At 43.5% G+C, this 11,633-nt stretch overlaps 1 protein-coding gene across 1 annotated transcript; it reads left to right on the forward strand.

The window, feature by feature from the left end:
- Positions 1-205: 205 nt before the first annotated feature.
- On the forward strand, positions 206-4,170 carry LOC100194924 (retinoblastoma binding protein 6). The gene is given in 3 exon segments (NM_001139953.1): positions 206-1,230; positions 2,749-2,848; positions 3,076-4,170. Coding segments are annotated over 3 exon segments (354 nt in total). The 5' UTR covers positions 206-1,064; the 3' UTR covers positions 3,164-4,170.
- Positions 4,171-11,633: the final 7,463 nt, after the last annotated feature.

An 11,633-nucleotide genomic window follows, 5' to 3' on the forward strand; every position in this document is an offset into this window, starting at 1 on the left:
GAGTGAATTGTATTTATTTGTATGTATCATTTTTGTTGTTGTTGTTTTTGCTAGTTAGTATGAATATTTTCATCCAAAACGTTTTTTTGTGATATTTTACTACCTCGCACAGTAGGTTGCACCTTATAGATTGTAGTCCGCCAATGAACAGTAAAGAGAGTGGGGAATCGTTTCCGTTTTCTTGTCAGGCCAGTTTCCGGGCCCGCCATGATGTTCAGAAGACAACGAGGAGCAACGGAAAGACCGTCGAAATGGATGTTATGGATTTAAACAACGAAAATTATAGTTTGGAAGGAGATAATTACCGTCGTTTTGGATAAGAGCCTAAGCTAACTGGTTATTAAAGTGGTTGTTTCCAGTGGCCATTTTTTAACCAGTTAACTAGCTACCCAAGTACTGTACGCTAACGTTAGCTGCGGGTAATGTTTTTGTTTTGAGTGGTAGGTACACTGACCTAGGCCGCAGATTTCCTTGTCTCGTAATTTCATCGTAGGTCATACAAGGATAAACATCGTTGCTGCGTGGACTGAAACTCCGAAAAGGATCGTTTGAGGACTTATTTTTGGACGTTTGATTTTCAGTTTCCGGACGGATAGAAGATTTTGGACTAAGCCATTTACGGCGGAAGAGCGAAGCTTGCGGCCTCGCATGGACTCCTAACCGCGAACTCGGTGCCTCGCTGCTTTCAGCAGCTACAAGGCCCGTGTTTCCGCGAGAGACTCTACTGACTGTATTAACCGTGAAAACCGTAATGGACACTTCTGGAACTGTACTTTTCTTGTGTTTTACCGGACTCTTAACGAACTGACCAGGTTAAAGACGCTGCTTGCTGGTGTCCCGGCCTTTCACTACTAGTAGCTTGGTGTCTTTGACGTATACAGCTACAAGGACTATCTGTGAATACTTCCTCTTAGTTCATTGCCTGTTTTCCCTTCGATATTATCTTAGACTAAACTGGTAGCTTTCCCTTCAGTCTCAGATCATATCGAGTACTGGTTATTGTTATTCTTAACTAACTTGTTGTTTTCCCTTGTCTGAGTTTGATTTAAGTGATAGTTGTGAGAATGTCGTGTGTTCATTATAAATTCTCGTCCAAACTGGACTACAACACCGTGACCTTTGACGGGCTGCACATCACCCTAGCCGAGCTGAAACGGCAGATTATGGGCAGAGAGCGCCTCAAAGCCACCGACTGTGACCTACAGATCACCAACGCACAGACCCGTGAAGGTAAGAACTAGCCAAGAGCGCCCCCGGCATTCTTAAGTAGTACAGGTTGTTCTACAACGAGCTGATGTCAGTGATTCTATGCAATTTATGGTGTGTACTTCCTGGTAGGGATCGGCGATATGGGCCTAAAAAAGTATCTATATATAGATACAAAAGTTGGATTGTATTACTGTATTTGACCCCCCCAAAAAAATATATATTTGTAATTATATAAATGCTAAATTTGCTTTTATGAGTAGTGCGTGACCCTAGTGTGGTCTTTCTCCATTCTGATTTATTTTTGCTTTAATTTGATATTATAAAACAATTTTCAGCCTGTTCATACATTTCTGCATTTACTGCACTCATTTGAGATCATTTCCACGCGGTCGTGTAGGGCTGCGCGATATGGGTCATATTTTGAACCAAATGTTGCAATTGAACATGCGATTTAGAGCAAAACACTTGTCAACTGTTGGAATTATAATGATTATTCTATAGTTAGTGGGCACTTTGAATACAGTGTTTTTGATGAGGGAGACCTTGTGACAGGGTAGGAACCTAAGTGTTTCTAGGGGAACATATAGTCTTGGGCTACATTGAATGTTTTCTCTTACCTACTTCATGTAGCTAACATATTCTTGCTTTGTTTATACCTCTTTAATTTAGACGATACTGTTGTACAAACAACATGCTGATTTGAGGTATTACGAGACGGTATAAGTACGTTTGCTATAACTCAGTACATCTATTAGCTAACAGGAGATTAGCATTAGCGGCTAACAACATTTAGGCCCGTACTTGCTAAGAAATGACAAGCTAGCTGTTTGTATATGTAAAAATAATAGTGCAACGTTAATCTTTGAACGCGAGTGGATTTATATTAAGAAGCAAAGTGAAAACAGCATTGTTGCATTAGCTGCATTGACCATGCAGACTGAACGCAAGTGTCTCATTGTTGAGGAACCAAAATAAAACTTTTCCCATCAACAAAAGCATATGTATAATCTCTAGGAACTCATGGGGAAGAGATGTTGAGTCCAATCTCTCTACGAGTTTAGGCTGGGGTGACTTTTTACATAGGGAAGAAAGATGTGAATTTAACCGATTTTTGTTTGATGTCCACATCCCCAAACACTATGTATTACTAATTATATATTATATTCCCTGTGGTTCTATAGACTACAGTACTGATGATATATACTGGATACCTTGTGCTTCTATAGACTACAGTACTGATTATATATACTTGGTATCTTGTGCTTCTATAGACTACAGTACTGATGATATATACTGGATACCTTGTGCTTCTATAGACTACAGTACTGATTATATATACTGGGTATCTTGTGCTTCTATAGACTACAGTACTGATGATATATACTGGATACCTTGTGCTTCTATAGACTACAGCACTGATGATATACTGGGTATCTTATGCTATTATAGACTACAGTACTGATGATATATACTTGGTACCTTGTGCTTCTATAGACTACAGTACTGATGATGTATACTGTGTACCTTGTGCTTCTACAGAGTACACTGATGAGGAGGTTCACATCCCCAAACATTCATCAGTGATCGTCAGACGCACCCCCATCGGAGGGGTCAAACCAGCAGGCAGAACGTTCATTGTGTACGTAGCTATGACATCGTGACCCTGTCTATCTGCATGACATGAGTATGGTAGTAACCCCCCCCCCCCCCCATCGCCTGTTGATCCTAATAACCTCCACACGGCCACACACTAGTATCCAGTCAAACCAGCCTAGCTATTCTAAAGCTACAACTTCTCTCTGTTTTATAGTCCATGTCTGTGGTGGTTGTTGACATGTTTTTTTGTTTCTTCCTGTTTGTTTGTAGTGACCGTTCTGACATGGCTGCTGGATCCTCCAGACCCGTATGTAACAAGCACTCTCATTTCCTTACTATCTCTGTCCTCCTTTTATAATCTCTGCTCTGATTTTTTGGTTAAACATATTGTGTAAACTCTGTTCTGATTGGTCACCAGTTAACTCTGAGTTGTCATGGTGATAATATTCTGTTTTGATGGTTCCAACTGATGTTCTCTGTTGTGTAACTCAATGTGTTTTTAATGTTGTTCAATGTGTTGATGGATCTGAACTATATTGTGATTGTATTTCATATTGAAACAACGGTTAGCGTGGTGTTGTTAGCCTGCCACTGTACAGAGCCCCCCCCTGTGTGTTGAGACAATGCTTCATAATCCTACAGGCATGATGATGCCTGGTTATTACTATGCTGCTTTACCTCAAATGAATGGGGAATTCTGCTTTTTCTTTCACATGGTGTTGTAGCAATGACTTTGTGCCGTATTGACTGTAAGACTAATGCACAGATTTGTATGGATACCTGTGTGTGACTGTGTGTGTGTGTGTGGGGGGGTGGGGTTAATCAGTAAATCATTTGCTTCCTGTTCAACAGTGTTCTCAAACTGAAGTTAATTGCTGATATTTGGCTGTCCTAATGTTGTTCTCATCTTATTCTGACATTTAATATGGACTGGACATAGTTGATCCTTTGTTCTCTCAAGAAAGTTTATTTTTTTAATTTATTTTTATTTTTACTCCAAACTACTTAGAAATGCAATGCATTTTGTCTATTTTGCAATAATTTTTTACTTAAAGCTAAACTGTAAACTAGGTGTTACGTATTTACTATGATGACTACTGAATCCACGATCATGTTTGGTACAGAGTTACAAAAAAAACAAAAAGCGTTGTGATGATGATGATGATGATGATAGCATTACGACATCACAGAGACTATTATGACATCACTGAAATGATCTATTATGACATCACAGGGTTCTAACGGGGCTGACTGTGTGGCATGGTAGGTTCCCGTGGCGACAGGGTTGTGTTTGGTTGCTGCTGTACGCTGCCAGAACTGTCAATAAAGAGGTTATGTGTTCTGTTGTGAGCACGTGCACCACCACACCAGACCCTGTGTCTTCCCTTCACAGTGACCTCTGAACCTCCCAACCTACCAGCCTCTACTATGATGATGATGACAACGACGAAGAGTTTATAGCTTACTAAACCAGATCTCTCTACCCTCCCTCTTCCCCTTTGTCCCTTGACTAGTGTTATGATGGCTATTGTTTACTACTATATTGTAGTGAAAGTATTGTTTAAAGGAACACATTTTATTATACTGTTTTGCAGTGTTTCCATAATGCGCTAGATAGATCATCCTAAGTGGACCCATAGCTCCTCACTCCAGGCACCGCTGTAGATGAGTAGTGAAGGCAACATGGGTAACTTCAACTGTTACCATAGAAGTAGGATCTTGTGTTAACTGGTGTAACGTGAGCTAATTGGTTACCTGGACCAGCCTTGCTCTAAAACTGAATCCTGTTAGCTCATAGTCTGTTATCTAGACCGGCCTAGCTCTGGACTTAATCCTCTTAGCCCATAGTCTGTTGCTTAGCTCTGAATTTAATCCTGTTTGCCCATAGTGTAGTAAAGGGCCACAACAACAGCTATTATTACTACTACTGGTGTAGCTAGCCAGGCTGTAGTACCGACTACTACTACTGGTGTAGCTAGCCAGGCTGTAGTACCGACTACTACTACTGGTGTAGCTAGCCAGGCTGTAGTACCGACTACTACTACTGGTGTAGCTAGCCAGGCTGTAGTACCGACTACTACTACTGGTGTAGCTAGCCAGGCTGTAGTACCGACTACTACTACTGGTGTAGCTAGCCAGGCTGTAGTACCGACTACTACTACTGGTGTAGCTAGCCAGGCTGTAGTACCGACTACTACTACTGGTGAAGCTAGCCAGGCTGTCGTGCCGACTATTACTACTAGTGATGTAGCTAGCCAGGCTGTAACACCAATTACTACAGGTGTAGCTAGCTTAGCTGTAATACCAACTACTATTACTACTACTAGTGGTGTAGCTAGCACAGCTGTAGTACCAACTACTACAGGTGTAGCTAGCTTAGCTGTAATACCAACTATTACTACTAGTGATGTAGCTAGCACAGCTGTAATACCAACTACTACAGGTGTAGCTAGCTTAGCTGTAATACCAACTACTATTACTACTAGTGATGTAGCTAGCCAGGCTGTAAAACCAACTACTACTACTAATGCAGCTAGCTCAGCTGTATTCCCAACTACTGGTGTAGCTAGCCAGGCTGTAGTTCAAACTACTACTGGTGTAGCTAGCTCAGCTGTAATACCAACTATTACTACTAGTGATGTAGCTAGCCAGGCTGTAACACCAATTACTACAGGTGTAGCTAGCTTAGCTGTAATACCAACTACTATTACTACTACTAGTGGTGTAGCTAGCACAGCTGTAGTACCAACTACTACAGGTGTAGCTAGCTTAGCTGTAATACCAACTATTACTACTAGTGATGTAGCTAGCACAGCTGTAATACCAACTACTACAGGTGTAGCTAGCTTAGCTGTAATACCAACTATTACTACTAGTGATGTAGCTAGTGCAGCTGTAAAACCAACTACTACAAGTGTAGCTAGTTTAGCTGTAATACCAACTACAACTCTACTACTAGTGATGTAGCTAGCCAGGCTGTAGTATCAACTACTACTGGTGTAGCTAACGGAGCTGTAATACCTACTACTAATGCAGCTAGCTCAGCTGTAATCCCAACTACTGGTGTAGCTAGCCAGGCTGTAGTTCAAACTACTACTGGTGTAGCTAGCGCAGCTGTAAAACCAACTATTACTACTAGTGATGTAGCTAGTGCAGCTGTAAAACCAACTACTACAAGTGTAGCTAGTTTAGCTGTAATACCAACTACAATTACTACTACTACTACTACTAGTGATATAGCTAGCCAGGCTGTAGTACCAACTACTACTGGTGTAGCTAACGGAGCTGTAATACCTACTACTAATGTAGCTAGCCAGGCTATAATACCAACTACTACTACTGATGTAGCTCGTCAGGCTGTAGTACCGACCACTACTGGTGTAGCTAGCCAGGCTCTAATACCAACCACTATTACTACTAGTGATGTAGCTAGCACAGCTGTAATACCAACTACTACAGGTGTAGCTAGCTTAGCTGTAATACCAACTACTATTACTACTACTAGTGATGTAGCTAGCTCAGCTGTAAAACCAACTACGACTACTGGTGAAGCTAGCTCAGCTGTATTCCCAACTACTGGTGTAGCTAGCCAGGCTGTAGTTCAAACTACTACTGGTGTAGCTAGTGCAGCTGTAAAACCAACTACAATTACAACTACTAGTGATGTAGCTAGCCAGCCTGTAAAACCAACTACTACTGATGTAGCTAGCTCAGCTGTAATAGCTACACAAGTAGTCGTAGTTGTTAACTCAGCTGTATTACCAACTACGACTACTGGTGTAGCTAACTCAGCTGTAATACAAACTGCAACTACTGGTGTAGCTAACTTAGCTATATTACCGACTACTGGTGTAGCTAGCCAGGCTGTAATACCTACTACTAATGTAGCTAGCCAGGCTGTAATACCTACTACTAATGTAGCTAGCCAGGCTGTAGTACCAACTACTGCTGCTGGTGTAGCTAGCCAGGCTGTAGTACCAACTACTGCTGCTGGTGTAGCTAGCCAGGCTGTAGTACCAACTACTGCTGCTGGTGTAGCTAGCCAGGCTGTAGTACCAACTACTGCTGCTGGTGTAGCTAGCCAGGCTGGTGTAGCTAGCCAGGCTGTAGTACCAATGTACCCCCCCCCCCCCCCCCCAGCATCAGTTCCTGTGTGAACCTCAATGTTTTGCGGTTCCTCCTCACGTCGTATTGGAGGAGAAGGACGGTGAGGAAATGGTCAGGCTCTGCTGCGTTCGTCCCCTCGGTACAGATCTAGGATCAGCTTCCCTGCCACCAATCCTTACATAACCATTCGTGTGGAAATGAAGAACTGGGCCCAGATCAGTGTTTAGGGATGGAAACTTGAACCTACAACATGGTGTTCCTGATGGTCTTCTGGTCAGAACTACTGAACCATAACATTGGTGTAACTGTCACATTGTATTAGTGATATGAGTTGACTGGATGTATATGATCTGCCTTTCTGGCTATGGAATGGGTGATCAATCTGTGTGTCCTTGATTCTTCACCTCCTGCCTCCTCCTCAAAAGACAGGTGGATAGTATCTTCTCCAATGTCTTTTCAGAAGGAAACAGGAAACCATGCCATCTCTAGATTCAGCCAGTGTCTGCTCCCAGGCAGACAGGTGGTGATGTCCGCTTTGACTCTGTTCTGTCTTAATGTTGCTCTTCTCCTTCAGACCGACTCTTCACCGTCCGTCTCCCTGGCCCAGCTCTCTAAGGTACTGTCTCTCTCTCTCTCTGTGTGTTTGGTCTTTGGGAATCAGGTTGGGGTTAATTTAATTTCAACTCATTAATTCGGGGCATGAATTAAAATGTAAATTGATTAACTCTTGTCATCTTCCTCTAACTCCTCTCCTCATTCCTCTCGCCCATTCTCCTCATTCCCTTCGCCTCATTCCCCTCGCCTCATTCCTCTCGCCCATTCCCCTCGCCCCATTCCCCTCCCTCTCTCTTCAGACTGCCAACCTAGCGGAGGCCAATGCATCAGAGGATGACAAGATCAGAGCCATGATGTCCCAGTCCAACAGTGAATATGACCCCATACAGTGAGTGTAACACCCACAGTAGGGTTGGGCGGTATCCACATGATCACATTGTCATGCCGTCCTTCTCATCCCAGAGGATTTACAGTATTAATGTCTTAGTACTGAAAATACAACAACAAAAATCCCATTGTGTGTCCATTACCGGAATGCTAACAAAATTAGCACAACTGATAGAGAATTTCCATGGAGGCTGCTAGCTAAATATGCTAACGAGAGCAAACTAAAATAACTAATTGCAAAGACAGGCAATCCAGCTCATAAAGATATACACACTGCATGGCCGTGAAGTATGTGGAGACCTGTTCCTCGAACATCTTATTCCAAAATCATGGGCATTAATTTGGAGTTGCCCCCCCCCCCCCCCTTATAACAGCCTCCACTCTTCTGTCAAGGCTTTCCACTAGATATTGGAACATTGCTGCAGGGGACTTGCTTCCATTCAGCCACAAGCATTAGTGAGGTCAAGCACTGCTGTTGGGCGATTAGACCTGGCATGCAGTCGGAGTACTAATTCATCCCAAAGGTGTTTGATGGGGTTGAGGGCAGGGATCTGTGCAAGCCAGTCAAGTTCTTCCACACTGATCTCGACAAACCATTTCTGTATGGACCTCGCTTTGTGCGTGGGGGGAGTTGTCATGCTGAAACAGGAAAGGGCCTTCCTCAAACTGTTGCCAAAAAGTTGGAAGCACAGAATCTTGTAGAATGTCATTGTATGCTGTAGCATTAAAATTTCCCTTCACTGCAACTAAGCGGCCTAGCCCGAACCATGAAAAACATCCCCAGACCATTATTCCTCCTCCACCAAAATCTACAGTTGGCTCAATGCACTCAGGCAGGTGGCATTCTTTGGCATCTGTAGAATCACACATTTTTATTCAAGTCACGTAAAAAAAAATATCTATAAATACAATGTCTTCAACTCCAAATAGAACCGTATAGTCCCCAGGTCTCATCTAACATTTTAGTTAAAAATGAAGAACCATCTAAAGATATGTTATACAGTGCTTTCGGAAAGTATTCAGACCCCCCCCTTGACTTTTTCCAAATTTTTGTTATGTTACAGCCTTATTTTAAAATTGATGAGGGGGGGACAATGTAATCCATCTACACAGAATACCCCATAATGACAAAGCAAAAACACATTTTTAGAAATGTTTCCAAATGTATAAAAAATTTGTCAGAAATGACATTTACATAAGTATTCACTAGCCAATCAGTCTGTCTCTAGCTGCGTGAGGAGTAGCATAATCTACGGAGACTCCGTGCCAGAAAATTAGTGACAAAATGTTACATAACCTGGCCAAATTCTAGTCCTCAACCTCAAGTCAAATTAGAGGTCAAGTCTCAAGTTTTATTTTCTATCAAGTCGGGTCTCAAGTCATCAAATTTGTGACTGGAGTCCGACTCGAGAGTGGACTCCACACCTCTGCTGTTTTAGTAAACTTTAGTCTAGTGTTTAAACTGAGACTCAGTGGCAGGATGAGCTGCAGATGATGGGTGACGCAAGATGATGCTCTCTGTCACGAAGTTTCTGTGTACGGGTACGGTTCATGCGTCAATGTGGTAGCTACGGGACCAAAATGGGGACAAGTTTAGCCTCACGCTTCAACGCTCTTTAGTTGTGTGGGAATCGACCCCGGTATTGCGGTCTACTTGGTGCTCACTGACTCTACCTTTTTCAATGTGTTTTTCTGTGTCTCTCCTCAGTTACTCTAAGAAGGCCGTCGGACCGCCTCCTGCACATTACACCTGCTATCGCTGTGGCAAGAACGGACACTACATCAAACACTGCCCAATGCAGATGGTACGAATCTACATAACACTACATATACATTCACTGGCCAGTTTATTAGGTACACCCATCTAGTACCGGGACGGAAACCCCCCCCCCCCCCCCCCCCTCTGAATTCTTCAGGGCATAGATTCTTCAAGTCGGAAACATTCCACAGGGATGTCGGTCCGTGCTGACGAGATGGCATCATGCAGTTGCTGCAGATTGGACAACGGTACACCACCGCCACCAGCCTGTACCGTTGACACCAGGCAGGATGGGGCCATGGACTGATGCTGCTTACCTCAAATCCTGACTGCCAGTAGCCTGTACCGTTGACACCAGGCAGGATGGGTCCATGGACTGATGCTGCTTACCCTAAATCCTGACTGCCAGTAGCCTGTACCGTTGACACCAGGCAGGATGGGGCCATGGACTGATGCTGCTTACCCCAAATCCTGACTGCCAGTAGCCTGTACCGTTGACACCAGGCAGGATGGGTCCATGGACTGATGCTGCTTACCCTAAATCCTGACTGCCAGTAGCCTGTACCGTTGACACCAGGCAGGATGGGTCCATGGACTGATGCTGCTTACCCCAAATCCTGACACGATTATTGCCATTCTCCTTCGACCTCTCATCAACGAGCTGTTTTCACCCACAGGACTGCCGCTGACTGGATGTTTTTTGTTTGTCGCACCCTTCTCAGTAAACCCTAGACAGTGTTGTGCGTGACAAGCCCAGGAGGGCGGCCGTTTCTGAGATACTGGAAACCGGCGCTCCCGTCAGCCTTCGATCATACCACGCTCAAAGTTGCTTAGGTCACTAGTTTTGCCCATTCTAACGTTCAATCAAACAGTAACTGAATGCCTCGATGCCTGTCTGCCTGCTTTATATAACAAGCCACGGCCACGTGACTCACTGTCTGCAGGAGTAAACCATTTTCATTAACTGGGTGGCGTACCTAATAAACTCTCTGGTCAGTGTACACTACATAAACACTACACTTGCTTTCGCTGTGGCAAGAATGACCACTACATCAAACACTGCCCCATGCAGATGATACGAATCTACATAACACAACATGATTTAACCCTACATGCTGTGTTGTAGGATAAGAGTGTAGAGGCTCCTAAGCCAGTCAGGACCAGTAAAGGCATCACTACATATACACTACATAACATGACATATGGTATCTGTGTTGTAGGATAAGAGTGTAGAGGCTCCTAAGCCAGTCAGGACCAGTAAAGGCATCACTACATATACACTACATAACATGACATATGGTATCTGTGTTGTAGGATAAGAGTGTAGAGGCTCCTAAGCCAGTCAGGACCAGTAAAGGGATCCCTCAGAGCTTTATGGTGAAGGCTGAACCAGGAACTAAAGGAGCCATGTTGACCAGCACTGGAGAATACGCTATTCCTGCTATAGACGCGTACGTACCACACCCTCTCTCTCGCTCTCTCTCGCGCTCTCTCTCTCTGCTCATTTTGTGTTTTCGTGTTCTAGGTAGTAAGGAGAGAGTATAGATATTATAATGTCTTACAGGGAGGCCTATGTTCTGGGTAAGTAGGAGAGAGTATAGATAATATAATGTGTTACAGGGAAGCCTATGTTCTGGGTAAGTAGGAGAGAGTATAGATAATATAATATGTTACAGGGAGGCCTATGTTCTGGGTAAGTAGGACAGAGTATAGATAATGTCTTACAGGGAGGCCTATGTTCTGGGTAAGTAGGAGAGAGTATAGATAATGTCTTACAAGGAGGCCTATGTTCTGGGTAAGTAGGAGAGAGTATAGATAATATAATGTGTTACAGGGAGGCCTATGTTCTGGGTAAGTAGGAGAGAGTATAGATAATATAATGTGTTACAGGGAGGCCTATGCTCTGGGTAAGAAGGAGCGTCCACCCTTTGTTCCTCGTGAAGCGTCATCGTCTGAAGATGAGGCTGATCCAATCCCTGATGAGCTGCTCTGCCCCATCTGTAATTAACGCATTCATTAT

Source organism: Salmo salar, chromosome 02 (genome assembly GCF_965601325.2).
Source record: "Salmo salar chromosome 02, fSalSal1, whole genome shotgun sequence".
Lineage (NCBI taxonomy): Eukaryota > Metazoa > Chordata > Actinopteri > Salmoniformes > Salmonidae > Salmo > Salmo salar.